Source organism: Rissa tridactyla, chromosome 3 (genome assembly GCF_028500815.1).
Source record: "Rissa tridactyla isolate bRisTri1 chromosome 3, bRisTri1.patW.cur.20221130, whole genome shotgun sequence".
In the NCBI taxonomy this organism is placed as follows: Eukaryota; Metazoa; Chordata; class Aves; order Charadriiformes; family Laridae; genus Rissa; species Rissa tridactyla.
Window position 1 is genome coordinate 16,585,848 of NC_071468.1, and position 18,332 is coordinate 16,604,179.

Consider the following 18,332-nt stretch of genomic DNA (forward strand, 5'->3'; position numbering starts at 1 on the left):
CACAGCAAGTGATCTAAATCTGTATTTCTTTTGACGAAGTTCTCGCCCCTTATACCCTTCTCTCCTCCTCCCCACCCCAACACAATACATAATTTTCTAAATTACTGGAACCATTATGCACGCTTTCATTAACATAGCAGGTGCAGTTATTTAGACCATTAATGTCCTAGCAGTAGTGTAAGTTGGGAGTGACCCCACTGCAAATTAACAGTTCAGACACAAGAGGTGAATGGTGCTTTAAAATACAGCTGGAAATCTTCCACTGTACCCAAACAGGACTTGGTCCAGGGTCCTTGTCTGAAAGCTGCCCCCTTAACACAAGTCACTCGAGTTGGAGGAGAAAAGCGTTACAGATTAATTCTGGTTTGGGGAGAAAAGAGGCTCTTTTCTTCCAGCTGAAGTTAAAAGCTGCCAGCAAGCATCAGCAACCTATTTGGAAATTTTGGACTGACTCCTCATGTGATTTGACCATGGACTTTTTCTCCTCTTGCTATTGATTATTTCTATGAAGTCAGTTACCAAAAGCTTCTCTGATTCAAATTCATTCTTTCTGCCCTTTCCCTTCACACTACTGTGCCACTCTTTGTCTTCCCTTTCCCTTTCCCATCACTTCTCAACAATAACTTCCTTTGCCATAGTTTGAAAGAGTGATGCCAACGCTAAGAAAAAACCTACAACGGAATGCCCCCTATTCAAACTGTTCTGTTCATGTTACCTTCCCATTTTGTCTCCTCTTTCTAAACTGTAAGTTTACTGGGGCATGGACAGACATTCATTTTATGCTTGTACTAAATATCTACAAAAGTAGAGTTCATTTTGCCTGGGCCTATAGAGATTACTGGCACTTGGATGTTAAAAATATTGTGTTTATGTACTGTAAGCAATGCAATGTAATGTAATGTCAGATTGTGGCTACTACCACATACCTTCCTAAGGAAAGGGAAAAAAAATAACCTCCAGGAATTCTTCCTGAAATATTACCAAAAAATTATGAAAAACAGGAGATGCAAAAAGGACAGTATGATACATCATATTGAGAATGCTCCTGTGCTGTTCACAACCCCACACGTCAAACCACACCGACAATTACTGAATACAGTACTGGCCACGGAGCGGGGTCCCACAGTGTTTGTTTGGTATTTGCATCACCTGTGCTACATATTCTGAATAACTTTGGGTTAGCTACCTGACTTATTACTCATATAAACCTATAGTTAAATGTAGGATATGACTGCACAGCTCCACGCAGCACTCCTACCAACTAACTCCAAAACAAGATGCTGTATAGGTGTGTCATCAGGGCGCTCCACCCTGGCTAATTAGCGCGGCAAACAGCTGGGAAGGCAGGCTAAGGCAGGAGACCTGCGGCTTCCACAGCCCCAGCCTGTAGTCCAGTGTCCCTGCGGGAACTGGAATGAAGAGTAGGTCAAGTGTTAGACCCATCTGACTTCAAAGACTTTAAGAAATAGCCTTTTGATGTTTAGGTAGAACATACGGATGTAAAGATAAGATCTGCTTCTCTTTTAACTGAGGGACCTCTTTAAGTGAGATTCCGGTCCAGCTAGACACAGCGGTCCTTCTTGTTTACTGCCGCCTAAATTGCTCTTCTTCTGCAGAGCCACAAGGATGGCAACGTGATCAGAAGTTACAGCAAGCTGGGTCTTATGTTGCTGTTGATTAATTACATCAGTCAATAAATGCTAATTTGCTTCAATGGACCCTACTGTGACCTCACTCCAATACGAATTACAAAAAAAATGCACCGAAGCGAGTAGAATTACACAGGTGTAAGCCAGTCTTAAACCAACGTAGATCTCATTTAAGTAAACAAATAACAGGCCCAATCTACTTGAACTTACTAAAATAGAAATCTATGCCAAATATTATTTAGGATAATCACCACGAGTCATACCTGGTGAACCTCATTCTGATTTTACTTGTTCTTCCTCACATAAAACTTCTGTAGTGTAAAGAAAGGAGGATTAAGCCAAGCAATTCCATGAAACCATTAGCTTCCCGCCACAAACACGAATCAGACACGCGTAAGAATAAAAAGCCAGTTTGGCAAGATACCATAATGCCAAGTCAGGTCAGTCAGGTTATAATAATTTCTAATTAACACTCTTCCAAGTTTCAGTGTTATTTATTTGCACGTCAGTGTCACTCAGTACAATATGATATTCTTTCCTGCCTCTGAAAACCTCTAAAAAAAAAACCCCAAAACTTGCAGCCTGATCTGTACAAACAGAAATCCAATCTAATGGCAAATAAAAATAATGGTTGAACCTGACAACCCTTGATGAAAACATCTTTAGAAATAAGAAAACTGATACACATCCCCTGATCAAGAAAAGCATACATCATCAGAAGCTGAGTATCACTAAAGACATGATTTCTACATCTTATTTTGATTACGTTTATCCAAGCAGCAAAACTTCCTCCATCTCAGAGGCTTTGTATCGGCCTGCCCCTGAAAATGCTCCTGTTTGAAACATGGAGTAGCACTGTTCCCTAGGGATTACAAAGGCCCAACTTAAAATTCAGCAGGTTGAGCCTGCTAGAAGGATTCACTAAAAAATTAAATATTTTAATCATGTTTGGAAATTGCCTGATAGTGCAATAACTATGTGATATTATTCAAGATTTGTTTCAAAAGCTAAGTCGTGGAAGCAGTTCTGTTGACAATCTGAATCTGCCTCAACTTACTGTGTTCAGAATATCTGTAGCTGAAAAAATTCAGACCAAATATCCATAGGCTTTTTTACATACATTAAATTATCTATAATTTAAATTAATATTTATAGGTATACATGTTATGTAGGTAAAATTATAGAACTATATAAAGATGTTGAAAGGCATAGCTAAAATTGTCATTCCTATGACAAACTTTAGAACATATATAAAGTAGCATAGTCTTATTTTTCACATAATAGCGGGCATTTATTTTGTTAACATTAATTAATATTTTTAAACAATATTGACCAAAAATGCTAATATTTAATCAATGCTAAAAGTAGTACAACAATATATTAGTTTTATGCAAAAGACAGATTTTTTGCATCAAATATCTCATAAGACTTCAGTGAAGTCATAATGTGTTGATGCAAGACATTTTAAGGTACCTGCACGGCCAAGCTTTTTTAACAATGAAGTAGATGATCCTAAGTCTCTTCTAAATGTTGAAATAATGTTACCAAATTTTTGCCAAAGAAGGCATTGCAAGTACCCATTATGGGGCAAGTGACCTTATAAAATTTAAATGAATGGGTTTAGGGAACAAAAGGACATATTTTAGAGTTTTGTTGAGAAAGCTTTATTTCCAAGATGGGATAGCTGATACCTGTAATTTGTCTTGTTTCTACCAAGGAAAAGAGATTGTGGGAATAACAAGAAAATGCTGGCAGTTATGTATATTCAGAATGCCTACTGCCTTTAATCAGTAAAGGTTATTAAGCTTTCATCTTGTTTTGTTCTCCTGTGCAAGTATCATAATATTTCTATAAGAAGTTAAATAATTTGCATATTCTTCAAGCAATAAAACTAATTGAGCAGCAGCGACCACTCTTCACTATCTAATGAACTGCATATATTAGGCTCTAGCTAGGCCCAAGAACCACAAGACACACACCCTGAAGAGCCAAGAGGATGGCGAGCTCTGGGAGCAGCTTCCAGGTAGGAGGTAGTAGGTCTAGATCCTCAGAGATCCCTGAAGATCATCCTAGGATCTTTCCTGAGGATCTCCTTAGAGACCTGCTGCTTCTTCAGGTGGCCTCAGCATCCTTTCCTGGCTAGTATTCTCCCACAGTTGAGTATCAGGAACCATTATGACCTTAAAGACTGATGACAGATGATGAAGAAGTGACATGACAGCATAGCTCCAAATTGGCTTCTGAGCTGCATGCGATTCATGAGCCACATTAGGTTTTCAACTGTCATTACTTACTGTGCCTGTCAATGGCATACTGGCATCTTTCACCCATGATGACACTGTTTGCATTTTCAAATCTACCATTACAGTGGTAGAATTTAGGCCAGAATTTACCTCTTTTAACTGTACTCATCTAGACGTTGGTGACGTAGTCTAATGTAGTTGGGCTAGGGTCCCCCTAATGTCAATGGAGAAAGACACCAGAAAGTGATTCATTCCATCCTAAGATAAGTATCTGGAATGAATCACCTTCGTGGGTGCCTCCATCTTTCCAGAGGAAGCCTAGGAAAATAGCTTGGGCTAAGTGCTCAACTTACAGAGACATAAAGTCAGGCTAGATGAATATCATAAACTATGTTTTTTAACAACAAAGTTCTATCAAGGTTTTCCTGCTAATGCCATTGTTACAACAATAACAGCAAAACAGATTTATCAAGCTACCTACTTTGCATTTGTGTCAACGCTCCTGGCAAAATGGAATTTGTTCCGTTCTGCTGTGTCTTTGGCACTACATGTCTTTGGCAGTGGACTGCTGACAACACATGGGGGTTCTTTTAGCTTCAGGGACACGAGCCTTTGTTTTTAGGAGAGAAAGCCTGAGCTCATTTCAGAATGCACTCTGAGGTTTTGAGTGGCCATGGTAGGCGACGTAGTTACTTCGAGGTGACAGATTTGTTATAATTAATAATACCAGGTTCCAACTGTGAAAACGCAGCGAATAGTACTACCCACAGAAGTATGTCTACACATGCACTGAAATATTTAAAAGACCAAGCTTCTGATCCTAATTTTAAAAAACTTCCCTTTCCTCCTTCCAGCTGGAACTACTTCCCATCGTGCCTCCCAGTTCTGTGTGTATCCAGCAGGACATGCTCCTCTCTCAGATGCCACGTTCTTAAGAAGTGCTATTAAACAGGGGATGCTCACAAAGAAGGAGTTAGTATTTATAGAAAACTAGGAATTAATTCAAAAATTATACAGACGTCATTGAGTATACGGTATCATTTTGTGCACATGGGTAAAAATAGGAATGACAATATATAGGGTGTCCTTCCCATTAGTCAAACTGGTAATGAGTAATGCAGCCAAATGAATGTCAGTAAAGCCTACCCATCACGCCATGCTTCAGAAATCCTCTCGGCACTCTTCTTTAAGAGAGAAGACACAACAGCATAAACGTTTAATCTGCATGTGTTTGAAATGACTATATTACTTATGAGGAAAAGACTCAAACAAGGTATATTAGTTACTCCAAACAAGTGTCAGTAAAAACTATCTCTGCCTATATTCCACAGGCCATACCCTCTTCAAAAAAATAAGTATTTTAGAAGATTTGGGGAACGTTACATTTTCTATTTGAGAAATCAGATTTGTTTAGTACCAAAGACCCAAATATATTAGACAAAGACACAAAAAACCCCAACTGTAAGATACTAGGAGCCTTTGGAAAAGGATCTGAATAAACTCTTCTGGAAATTGTAATGTTTAAAGGTCATCAGATCACATGGGTTTAATATCTTACTGCTTGCTGTTGGCTACAGAAGGAACTTCTGTCTTGCATGAGTGTCCTTCTGAGAACTCGAGTGATGAGACTTTGACACTATGCAATACTGTTGGGCCATGACTCTGTTTCCCCCTCCTGCATCTCAGGCCAGTAAAGTTCTGCAACAACATTCTCTTTGAAGCATGCGGAAGAAGTACTTTTGTGCTGGGTTATTGGTGGTGTCTTGTGTTCTCTGTTATAGTAGCTGTTTGAAACTTTATAAGATGTTAAGTATGAGAATTAGTGCCAGAGATGATGTACTGGAAAATGGTGACAAATGAGATGAAGCGGTGAAGATTTTTTTAGTACGTAAATGTATGGAGCTACATGAAAGAATCTTATTATCTAACTTTGTAGCTCTTCATTTCTGATGTAAATACCATGCGCCAACAAGTATGGAGAAGCTTGTGCAGAAAGTTGGATTTTAAGCAGAGATAGAGTTGCAAGAGAAACTACAATTTCTCTTAAAATAAGGGGCACTTAAATAATAGTGCAATGACATTCTTGTGACACTAACTTTAATCTCTTGTCCAAAGAAAATAAGGTGAGTCTGGCAGTTCACTTGCTTTTTTAAATGCAGACTTGGAAAAACCATATATTCTGGATTAAGAAGGAAAAAAATACTACTTAGGAATCCGAGGGCTCCAAGGAGCTATTCACGAGCTTAATGTTAAGATATAATCTGCTGGTGATTACGTAACAATTTCCCCTCTCTGCCCATTCCAGAGTGGATATGAGATACTACAGCCTACATGCCCGGTCTTGAATTTTTAGTTCCAGGTGTAAAAGCTCATTGCAATACAACCCTCTAGAGAAAACAGAAAAAGCAGAGAGAAAGGACTAGTTTACATGTCATTCTGGCAGAGGCAGGGCCTAATTCAATGGCTAGGCAATAGAAAGTGGTGCGTTACCCCACTCGGGGTTAGGCTCTAGGAGCTTTGTGGGAGTTGGCAGACACAATTAACAAGCCTGAAATAATAATTGCCTTGAGAGCTAGCAAGAAGTAAAAGGCAGGGGAGCGGCCCCCCAGTAGGAAAAGTAAAATAACTGCAACAATAGAAGGATAAATCTAATCTTGCACAAAAACACCAATAACCCATTTGAGCCCTGGCCATGAAACTGACACGCTAATATTAAGGAACACAGACTACAGGAGATACTCTAAACAACAGGCTTGGAAAGCCTCATGGGACAAAATCAGTGCTAGGCTTTTCCGTGGAATACCTGCCAGCTCCTGCTGCACACAATGGTCAGAAAGGGATTTAGTAAGTGTTAAGAGTGAACATTTATGCCTATAAAGATGTGGAGAAATAAAAAAAAAAAGTCCAAGCACACTGTTATTCTGTCGGTTGCAAGTGTGGAAACATCAGCCTGGAGAAGAGGAGGCTCCAGGAAGACCTTATTACGGACTTCCAGTACCTAAAGGGGGCCAACAGGAGAGATGGGGAGGGACTCTTGATCAGGGAGTGGAGCAATAGGACAAGGGGTAACGGTTTTAAACTGAAAGAGGGGAGATTTAGATTAGATATTAGGAAGAAATTCTTTACTGTGAGGGTGGTGAGACACTGAAACAGATTGCCCAGGGAAGTTGTGGATGCCCCATCCCTGGAAGTGTTCAAGGCCAGGCTGGATGGGGCTGTGAGCAGCCTGGTCTGGTGGGAGGTGTCCCTGCCCATGGAGGGGGGCTGGAACTACATGATCTTTAACCTGGATGACCTTCCAACCTGAACCATTCTATGATTCTATGATCTCTTTAAAGCACTGACATGGTGGCCTACCATCTTTCCAAATCCTGGCTACACATAACTTCCTAATACATCTGAAAAAGACTGATATACCACAGAATACACAGCCGGATTTTGCAGGCTGATATCGAGGATAGTCCCAGACAGATAAATCATGCATGCAGAGCAAGTCTGACATCAGACTCACAGCATATGCAATATTGTCTTGCTGTGCATGCTCAGAGAAGTTGCACAGTAAGTACAAGTCTAGCATCAGACCTCTTGCACATGCATGTTTTGTCTGCCTATACAGAGAAGTCTGACTTCTCCCAATACATGGTATCCTGCACATCCAGAAAGACACCTATGGCAACAGAAATACAGGGAAAACCATGCCATGTATGCTCTTCCTATGAGAAATTGTATTGACCATATACAGTTGTGACATAATATGACAAATCCTGAATTAAACAGGACATTCCATATCACATATAATCCTTAGCACTTTCTGACATTTATTTTGTTACCATGCCATGCTGTGATTGCCCAGGAGAGCGCAGAGGTCAGCATCAGTGTACATATGTGAATTTGGCGGACAGAAGACACAGTGTGATTACCTAATATTTAATTATGTTACAACAATAGCACTCATGCCCTTACCCTTGCCATATGAGCTCATCTGCAAGGCAACATGATGTCCCTACTGAAGCTTTGGGACATAGCAAGCCCTGAGACATGACAATTATTGAGTCACCACTATTGTTCCCCCCATACCACAGGGATTCTTCTAGGTGTATTTATAAACACAGCAAAATTAAAGTTGGGCGCGATCCTTTCCAGGTCACTGGTTCATCCTCCTGCTCCAAACACGGCTATCTTCAAAGCTAAAGCAGGTTGCTCAAAGCCTTGTCCAGTCTAGTTGTATCTCCATGGTTGGAAAGTCCACAGCCACTCTGGGAACGTGTTCCAGTACTTGACCACTCTCACTTTGAACTTTTGTTTTCTTATACACAGTTCAAATTTCTCTGGGTGCAACTTCTCACTTTTGTCTCTTGTCCTGTTACTGCACAACTAGAGAGAAGCCTTGTGCCACCTTTCTCTTGCCCTGTTGGTGCACATCTCAGACAGAAGCCTTGTGCCATCTTCTCTATAACTCCCCCAGGGAAGGTGAACACTATAATTAGATCCTGGTGTAGCCAAACCGACTTACTCAGCTCCTCCTCATACATCACGTGCTCCAGCCCCTACCACCTTAGCAGCCTCTGCTGAACTGGCTGCTGCCAGAGGACACAAAACTGGACAGTGGATATCCAATGTGACTTTACCAGCGCTGCACAGAGAGCACATACCTGCTGGGTATATTGATAATGCAGCCCTGTAGGTGTTAACTCCCACGATGAACAACTTCTGTCCACCAGGATAGCCAGGCCCGTTTTCTGCTGAGCCACTCCCAAGCCAGTTGGCTCTCAGCCTGTAGCGGTGTATGAGGATAGCCTGTCACACGTTCAGGACTTTGCACTCATCTCTGTTGACCATCACAAGGTTCTCACCGGCCCACCCCTGCAGCTTGCCAAGGCTACTCTGAATGGCAGCTGTGGCCTCCAGCACGTCAGCTGGTCTCTCCAGTCTGGCGTGGAGATCAGCTGAAAACTTGTTGAGGGTGCATTCTGTCCCACCCCGAGTCACTGATGACCATACCAAACAGGACTTGCTTCAGTATCAATTCCTGATCCCCCCTAACTGGGCATCAGTCAGACTTCAAACCAATGAGGTGCTACCCTTCAAGCCTGGTGGTACCGTCAGTTTTTCACACACATAGCCTGCCCACCTCCTCCACTTCTCCCCAGTTATAAGGTTACTGAAGAAGACACTATCACAAGCCCAAATAAAATCAAGATTAAATGGCATCATCTGCTTTCCCCTTGCTCACTAAGCCTGAAGCCAGGGGCGTTGACATAACTGAACTTAAAGGCATAAAATTTGCCTTTTTTCTGTCATTGGCAGCCTTCTAAATATCATCACAGCCCTTCAAAATATCATAGGGAGCGAGCACATAATAACACTGGCCAGCTCCCTCAACGCTCAAACGCATGCCATCTGGTCCAGTGTACTTGTATATGCCCAGTTTGATTTGGTGGACTTTAATTCAATCCTAGTGGTTGTGGGTAAATCACCCAATTCTGCAGCAGACCCACATTCTTCCTTTTCTTCCTTTTGCTGCCAATGTGCTTGTAGAAAACGCTTTTTGTTGCCCTTCACATTCTCTTTTCATTTGCAACTCCAGCCAAGCTTTGGCTTTCCAGATTCCACTCCTTTACTAAAATACCGACCATCCTCTGCATGAAGTGATGGAATCGCAGTCCATTGTTGTTTACTTACAAACCCTCTATCTGTTGAATCCTTTCTAGAAATGCTGTTTAAGGAAGGTGCTTGTTTTTCATCCATATCTCATCTTTAGAAAGTTGCAAACATATGCAGGTGCTTGTTCAAGAGTTTATTTAGCTGAAACGGTGGAAAATGCCATTGTTCTAAATTATTCTTTCTTCCTTTGTTGTTTGTTGTTAGTTGGTTTGTTTCCAGTAACCTCAAATGTGGTGCAGAAGAAAAGTATACACATATATACCTGATAGGAGGGAATCAAACGATTCATTATCTTCACCGTGCAGCTTTGACTGCTAATCCAGGTCTCCAGGATTTTCTCTAATATTTTGTAATATTTCAGTTCTGCTTAAGCAACTTCATATGATTATCATAAAATAACCCAGCCCCTTAATGAAAGAGTTCCTTCCTATTATTCAGATCTGGACTTCCTGCCCCATCCTCTATAACAAAATGAAAAAAAAAAAAAAAAGAATGAGAGAAATTAGCCAAAGTTTTATTAGTTGCAGGCAACCCATAAATGATGAATTGAAGGGTGGTTTTCTTCAACTTTCCAGACTTAGAAAAGGCAGATGTTTCTTGCTTTTCAAGCACTTATATTTAGTCTAGAGTGTCCCAAGACAGTTTTCTTACACATAAAGATATCATATGTTCAACATGTTCTACACTTGGTCATTTCATTGGTTGTTTTTTATATGGAGTGATGGGTCTCTTCGGTCTTCCAAACTTTCACGATAACTAAGAAGTGTTTCTGAAATATTGTCTATTAAAGATATGGCTCTACACAATAGGAAGTTGTTTGAATTATGATATAGTCAGAATTGCACATATTCTGCATAGTTATGTATTACCTCTGTACTTTAGCAACATGGTCGATATTATGCCAGCTGTATTTAAAGTTGCCAAAATTTGTCTTTAAAATTCCTCTTTTGGGTGTTGATAAGTTTGTCAATTTTTATTGCTGAACCGTTGCATTTATTCTCTACATTTGTGAAACTTGGAGGATGTCTGAATATGATGAATGCATACTTTCTTTATTATAATAAAGTCCTCGGTCACAAGTGAGATGTGTTTTGTATTTAACAGTTGATTCATCCAATTGCTCAAAAAGCTTCATGCTTATACGGATCACTGTTAAATCTGTTCTCTCTCATAATGGTGCAGAATAGAATTAGGATCCAAATCAGGGCTCAGCTGATGAAAGACTGCCAAAGCATACTGACACTGCCCCTTTCCCGATTCTCCTTTTCCCTGCTGCAGGGAGGAAGGTCTGCTAGCCACAGGCCTGTCTCTCGGGAACCCCTCCTGATGAGTAGGAAAGGCCTACGTGAGGGAAAAACCTTTCCTATGACTAGGAAAACCATAGGTGACAAAGGAGGAAAGGAGCAGGAACTGCTCCAGGAACTTCTGAATGATTCCCCTTATACATCTTTGTATCAGCTGGGATCCTGAGAAACCTTCCGATGGCGTGTCCCAGCCCCCCTGGCACAGGAGCCAGAGCCTGTGCCATCCCAGCAATACCGAGCTTCTTACTCCAACTCTTTGTGTTTCTGCTGGGATATTTCCTCCCCCAGAGAAGGGGATAGGGGGGAGGGGGTCAAGAACTTTCACTGCAATTAATGCAGCAATATGTACCTCTTAAAGGTTATCTTTTCGGTTCTTTTCAGCTCCAAACACTACTCTTACTCCCTGAGTCTTTAACTGAAATTAATGGGGGAAACGGCAGCTCTGTGAGACCCTTCTCTACCACAGATAGGTATATAGAGCCCCTTGCCCAGCTACAGTAAAGAGATTCTGCCTTTCTTTCACCACAGATACACTCTTCACAGAGACATCAAGACAGCAGCTGGTGCATGAGAGCAGCAGGCTACACGCAGGTACCAAAAGCAGTGACTGACAAAGGAACGCCAAGCTCTCCAGGCAGTGCGAGGGCAGCGCAGCAGGGCAAGCAGCTGGAGGGACAGTGGCACAAACTGGAATGGTGGGAAGGGGTTTTCACCCTGGACACTGAGGCACAAGGTCAGGAAAGAATGATGGGCAACTTCACCTTCCTGAAAACCCAGTCTTACTCTTTAGAGTTCACTTTCAGGTGCCTTCACAGGGTCTATGCTGCTCTCTGTACTGTTCCTGTCATCTTTACTCAAATCTTTGAATTACTGATTCAGTGATGGCACCTGGGGAGGGGAAGGACTGAGAAAGAAGACCCCAAGAACGATGAAAAGACAGAGCAATGGAGATGAGAGGAGATACGGCAGTGGTGAAGTGGCTAAAACACAAGCAATGCCTTCTCCGGCAATGGCTGGTGAGCCAAGGAAGACAAAATCAGCATGTTTCTCTCCAGAAGACCAATGCTGAATTTAACCCTACGGCCACACCTGGGCAGTGCTCAGTGACAACCCTCTTTCCAACCTCTCTCTCTGGTGTAAGAGTGCTTCAGCTGGCATCAAACACCTTCCGAGGTCCCTACACAGGGACACGGTACAGGACCTACTTCAATTGCCAAGGCTTCCATGAGGTGTCATCTTCTCTGGTTTCATTCCTTTCATGGATTTTGTCTCTTCACAGACTGGTCCATGGTTTCCCTCAGCCAGACTTCAAAACTGCACTTGAAAGAAAGCACTGTTGTCCAAACTTAGCATTTTAACGTAAGTCGGTAACCTTCAGTGCTCCTAAAAGCTCAGCTTCTGAAGGCGCAGATGATTAGATGTTAATCTCAGCTTTCATTAAGAAAAAAAAAAGTTCTGTTATTTCCTTTTGGGTTTTGGAGAAAAGCTTGAGAATATAAAAAATGAAAATTCCAGGCTCTAAACCAAGTAACACACAACGTATTATTTCAAGACACTATTTTTAAAGACCCAAGATTTCACTCGTCTCATGACTTTTGACTAGAGACTTGGCTGAGGACTGGAGTTTCCCCTCCATCGCACAGTAGGGGATGGGAGGGAGACACCTCAGAGTAGAGACTGGGACCCCCAAAACGCCTAGCTGTCTTCCGATACCCTGTCCAGACAAATGTGCCCCAACTCTCAATGTTTCTGGAAGATCTACGGCAAAAACGTCATGTTCCCCCCGCTTCTGTGCCAATGCACGCAGCAACTGCAAAAGACAAGACCAGCAGCGGGTCGAAACTCTTCCAGCAACCAACTTGGCCAACGACAGAATGCGAATTCATTGAGCATTTCTGCTTTTTTTTTTAGGAAAAAAACCCAACAAAACAAAACAGATTGCTTCAGGAAATTATCGTAACCCTCCTCTGCCCGGTCACCTCTGCTGCATTACGGGGCCCGGTGACGTGTCGGGGCGGTGGGCGCACATCGTGCATGCCCACCACACACACCCTCACACGTCTCCGCCATCGAGCTCTCGCCCTGGGACCGCACACCCTCAGGACCCCCGGGATCCCCCGGGCAGGACGCCTGTGTCCCCCCCATAGGCGTCGGCCCACCCCGGACCCGGCCGGGGGCGGCCGGCGGCGGCCCAGGAGGCCCCGTCGGGGCGTCGGCGGCGACCCCGCGGCCTGCCCCGCCGCCGCCCCCCGGCACCTATAGGGCCCATACCCCACCCCCAGCCCCGGGCGGCGGAAGTGTGTGTAGGGGGCAGTATAGGAATTTCCTGTGACGTCCCGGCCCGGACTCCATTAGGCTGCAGCTGGGCTGAGAGAAGACAAACCCAGCGGGCAGCGAGCAGAGCGGGCCGGGCGCCTGGGGCTGCCGGGCGGGGGCTCAGGGCAGCGGCGGCCGCCATCGCCAGAGGGAGCCCCGAGCGGGCGGCGGCGCTGCCTCCGGGACCCCCGGGGGGCACAGGGCCCCGCTCCGCCTCCCCTCACCCCCGCCGCCCCCCCTTTCCCCCCCCCCCCCCCCCGCCTCCCCCCTCCTCGCCCCCCCGGCTTCCCACCACGGCCGCTCTCGGCGAGGAAACTCTGGCCTCCGCTTCCTCCTCCTCCGACTCGGACACCGGCGGAGCCTCCCCGCCCCCGCGGAAGAAAGCCCGGGCCTCCCCGGCGGCGGCGGTGGAGGGAGCAGGAGAGCCCGGGGCTTCCGCGGGCAGAGCAGGCCTCACCTCGTCCCAGTCCCCCTCGCTCCCCGCCGGGCTCGCCCCCGCCGCCGCCCCGCACAGAGGCAGCAGCAGCAGCAGCAGCGGCGTCGGCAGCGCCATGCAGGCTAACGGGGCAGGAGGGGGCCAGCAGCAGCAGCAGCAGCCGCCGCAGGGGCCGGCGGGCCCGGAGCTGGGCTGCCTGGGCGCCCAGAACGGCGAGGCCTCGGCGGGCACGGCCGCCGGCGACCAGCTGGCCCACGCCAACGGGCTGCTGCCCTCGGCCAACAGCGGTGGCGGCAGCCCCGGTGGCCTCAGCGTCAACAACGGGGTGCCCGCCGCCGGGGGCCCCGGCCCGGCCGCCGCGGAGCTCGGGGGCGGCGGCGGCAGCGCCCTGAAGAAGAAGAAGCGGCTCTCGCAGTCCGATGAGGACGTGATCCGGCTGATCGGGCAGCACCTTCACGGCCTGGGCCTCAAGTAAGTGGCCGCGGAGGCCGGGGGAGGCCGCGGTTGGGCGAGTGGGACCGCAGCCGGGGGCGAGGAGGGGGTGCTGGGGGGGTGGCTCCTTCCCTCCCCGCGCCGGCCGGGTCGCCCTGACCGAAGGGCGTCGGTGGGGCCGGGGGAGGCCCCGCACACACATACGCCCCGCCGCGGGGAGGGGGCGGTGGGGTCGCAGGGGGCCGGCGGTCCCCGCGGAGGATGGGGGAGCTGGGGCGGGGGGAGAGGAAGGGACCTGCCGGGGGGAAAGGTGGTGGGAGAGTGGGGTTGGTGGCAAAAACTACCCCTGTGGCTGCCTAGTAGTCCCCAGAGAGGAGAGACCAGTGCTTGGGTGCGAGGCAGAGCAGTGGGGACAGGCCCGCTCGCAAAATAAAAAATAAATAATAATAAATAAAAAAAATGGAGCCGGAGATGTGTTTTCTAAGGCCGTGGCGGTCAGTTCGGTGTGTACCAGGCGGGCTGCCTGTGAAGGGACAGGCCCAGGAGCTTCCCCTGCCAGGGATGGCAATATGGAAGTCGAGTTGCACACCGATAAGGGCAGATCAATACAAATGTGTTAGTGGGGGAGAAGTTATCTGGTAAACATAATGGAGCCCGCAGCTCGGCGTTGGGGGGCGGGGGGGGGGTGGCAGCGGGGAGCGGCTCTTTTGCAGATGAGCTCCAAGATTTGGCTTGTCAGCTGGGAGGAAGCGAGCGCAGGCTGAACTGCCACTTAAATAGGCTGTTTGGTTTCACTCTGAAAACCTTCGTCCCTGTAGATGGCGAAGGCCTCTGCAGATTTGTGCTGGACACGTGTTTTTGATAATAATCTTATCTGTCGACTAGAAACAAGTATGTTGGCGCTTTCTCAAAATCAGCATAGGAAAAATAATTTCCCAGCGGAGTCGGGGAAGCCTAAGAATTTAATCGCAACGCTCACTTCGTGAGTGAAGCTAAAGCCAACATGTCATGATTTTGGAAGGGGGCTAGAGAAATCCTGCAAAGTCTTCATGTAGCTACCACAAAAGAAGCCTTCAAAACACACTGTGGAATAGGCCAACTAGAAAGAGCTCAGTACATAAAATAAATTGCTTCTGACACAAGAGGCAAGTTTACAGCGGCAGACAACTCGTGACTGTTCATAGACGACACCACAGTAAATAAGCTATTTTTAGTGTAAAAGGGGGAGGGCTACAGGTTCATGAGTTTGTTTATTTTGTTTTAAGGAGCCAGTCTTTTAATATGTGATGAAGAAGAAAAACTTAGGCCTGTGGCAGATGTAGTAGCTCTCCATATTGTTTTGGGGGGAGAGGGAGGGGGCAGGGGATAGTAGCCAGTAGCTAACAGCTTTCTAGTCTGTATCTTCCTTCATGAAGTCTATCTTCTGTGCAGGGATGGCTGTTTGTGGTGGCTGGTAAGTCACATACTTTATGGTACTTCAGCAAAGCTTTCAAGCTCATTGACAACTTGCTTTGGCTATAGGTAGCTGTTTACATGTCTCGGGCAACTGAGATAGTCTTTTTGGACAAGCGTCTGAACCTGGTCACAGTATTCTTACTTTATTAAAGTTACTTTTAAATATGGTTAATTGTTATCATAGCAGGCGGTATATTTGTGAGGGTAAAACTGGTCGGGTTTTTTTACACTGTATCTCTCCTGCAGCCAGACTGTTGATCTTCTCATGCAAGAGTCAGGATGTCGTTTAGAACATCCTTCTGCTACCAAATTCCGCAATCATGTCATGGAAGGAGAATGGGATAAGGTAACGTAGGGCTTATAGGACTGTATTAACCACTGTTTAAATTTATAGTATCTGTGAGAGAATTCAAAATCCACCCTCCTTACATACTTTTTTGTTTGTTTTTTTGTTGTTTTTTTTCTTATGCCCATTTCTGCAGGCTGAGAACGACCTGAATGAACTTAAGGCCTTAGTGCATTCTCCGCATGCAATTGTGGTAAGAGGCACACTTGAACTCTTTCAGAGCTGTATAGTTGGACTAATTGTAGTGATGTAATCTTTCACTATGGAGTTGGTTGTCTGTAGTTCTTGTTTTCTTTTTTGTTTACTTTAAGTGGCTCGCATGCTATCACAAACGTCACACTAATCTGAACTTTTTAATTCTTTTTTAGAATGTGAGATAGGAAGCCCAAAAGTATTGAGGCTAATATTTGGTGTACTGAATGTTTAAACTTTGTTAAACATGCTTAACTGATAAAATATAAATCCTGTAACAGTCCTAAAATAGGTCAGTTTCTGTAGAAACTGCCTATGTTGACTATTAATTTCAAACTTGAAATACTTCTCATAATCTCTGCGGTGTTTATGGGAGTTAGGTTTTCTTGAGGGAAGAGAAGTTTAGAAACAAAATGTGGTAATACTAATGTGGAATTGGCATTGTAATAGCACATTACAAGAATATAGAGGCTGCTATAGACCATGAACAATGCTGTTGCTTTTCCAGATGGCTTCTAAAGAGCAAATGTATTTGTATTGCTGTTCAGGATTTTATTTAGAGCTTTTTCTCTTTGGCTGGCTTTTTTTTTTTTTTTAAAGATGAACCTAGAAATAGAGATTTGTAGGTCCCGTGACTTGACAATTACAATATGGGTGGTTATGATTTCAGGTACTTTGAGGAAAGTATTTCTTGGTTTCATTTTTCTGTCTCTAGATACAAAAAAGTCATTACTTAGCTCTTCAAATGGCTTGTTCTGTTTTGTTTAAATGTTGATTGTAATGAAATGAAGTTAGAATGACTAAGGTCGCTTAGGAAGAAAACAGTAGCAGGGCTTTTTTTGAAGTGTCTGTGACTGTCAACAATGAAGAATCAGCTGATGGCTGCTTAGCTCTACTTCTAGCTGATTCATTTGTTGTCAAGACAATTTCCTGTCTGGGGGAGGGACAGAAAGAGAGAACAGGAAGTGAAGTAGGAAAAACAGATGTTTAACAAAACATCAGAGGGTCCTCGAGAGAAGTTTACATTCTGTTCCATTAATTTGGCCAAAGCTTAGCATCTCTTAATTTGACTAGTAGTTCACTTTCTCTTTTCTCAAAGACTTTGATATACGTAAGACTTACTGTTCAAATAGTTTAGAATATTGCATGCAGCTTTCAATAGTTTGTGGAGACTGAAGTATGAAACCATTTTATGTGAATATGAATGGTCCTTTGAAGCAGATTTTTCTCATGTTTTGAAATTCTGTAGTTATCAAGTTTCTCTGTGGTATTAAAGTGTTTTACGTGTATGGGAGTCACGAGTTTTAACTGAGTATCAGCATTGTACTTTTTGGAGAACTTAATTTGAGGAAAAAGGGGATGTTTTCCTTCTGTTGTTTTGGAGGGCTCTGAAAGCATGCTCTTCTTTAATGTTGACGTCTAACTGCTTGAATTAAGCTTAGTGCAATAAAAATACTTGGTTTAGAGTAAACTTCACCTGAACCAAATATGAATTATTTTCTTTTTAAACTTACTCTCCTTTATATAAACTTCATATAATTTAAAACAGATAACAGTATAAGTGTCTTGCATGTCTGTGTTAGCAAGACAATACTGACTTGCAAGGATAAGTTGAGCTCATGCGTACGCCATTGCCTGCGTGCTGTCTCCACCTCCCACCCCACCCAGCTTTTTTGTACATGGTTGAGATTACGGGTGGTATTAGTATAGTCAGCACCCGGAAAATTAGTGAAAGATCATTAAAGGTAAGGAGGCATGCTTTATGCTCGGTAGGTAATCCCAACTGCAACTAAGTCAGAACTATTGAAGATGATAAATGTCTTGATTAGGGAAGGTCCAGACAAGATACTACTGCAGGTAGCTCTTTGAAAACAGAAAATTAGATTTTGGGTTTCCTGACATGTGACTCATGCTATATGACTAGATCTTTCAAAAATGTGCGCGTACAAGAAGAATGGGTACGTAAAAGTTTAGATGACACAGAGTATTTAACAAAGTAGGGTGTGTGTGTGTGTGGTGTTTTGGTTTGTGTTTGTTTTTTGTTTTACTTATAGTTAATATGACCTGGACAAAATAACGAGGATATATAGCTGCTTTTGAAATGTCTGGTCTGTGAAGGCAATGTGTATGTATTTTGAAAGTTCTACTCCTGTCTTAATTTCCTTATTTCTGCAAAGTGCTGTAAGTTCTACAGGTGAAAACACTAACTCTGAAATGGCTGATCTCAATTTGTAAACCTTTGATGCTGTGTGTTGATATGTTGGGGGGGACACACCACAGTCTGCTATTTTTATT

General features: G+C 44.2%; 2 protein-coding genes across 8 annotated transcripts in view; one reads left to right on the forward strand and one right to left on the reverse strand.

Annotated features, from left to right (window-relative positions):
• The window catches only part of CNIH3 (cornichon family AMPA receptor auxiliary protein 3), an 87,495-nt gene extending 73,766 nt beyond the window's left edge, over positions 1-13,729 (reverse strand). Inside the window, exons 1-2 of one of the 3 annotated variants that reach the window (XR_008465333.1) lie at positions 13,469-13,539; positions 12,066-12,291 (exon numbers count right to left, since the gene is read on the reverse strand). Coding sequence is in view for 1 of the 3 variants with exons in the window: in XM_054194756.1 (XP_054050731.1) it covers positions 13,469-13,729 (261 nt within the window). In the remaining 2 variants the exon portion in view is untranslated. Of the gene's footprint in view, positions 1-8,544; positions 10,011-12,065; positions 12,292-13,468 lie in introns of those variants that run through there. The other 2 variants (XR_008465332.1, XM_054194756.1) reach the window with 2 other exon arrangements.
• WDR26 (WD repeat domain 26) overlaps positions 13,728-18,332 on the forward strand; it is a 28,634-nt gene continuing 24,029 nt past the window's right edge. For all 5 annotated transcript variants that reach the window (XM_054194749.1, XM_054194754.1, XM_054194752.1 and 2 more), the window contains exons 1-3: positions 13,728-14,083; positions 15,746-15,845; positions 15,982-16,038. In XM_054194749.1, coding sequence (XP_054050724.1) covers positions 13,728-14,083; positions 15,746-15,845; positions 15,982-16,038 — 513 coding nt within the window. The remainder of the gene's footprint in view (positions 14,084-15,745; positions 15,846-15,981; positions 16,039-18,332) is intronic.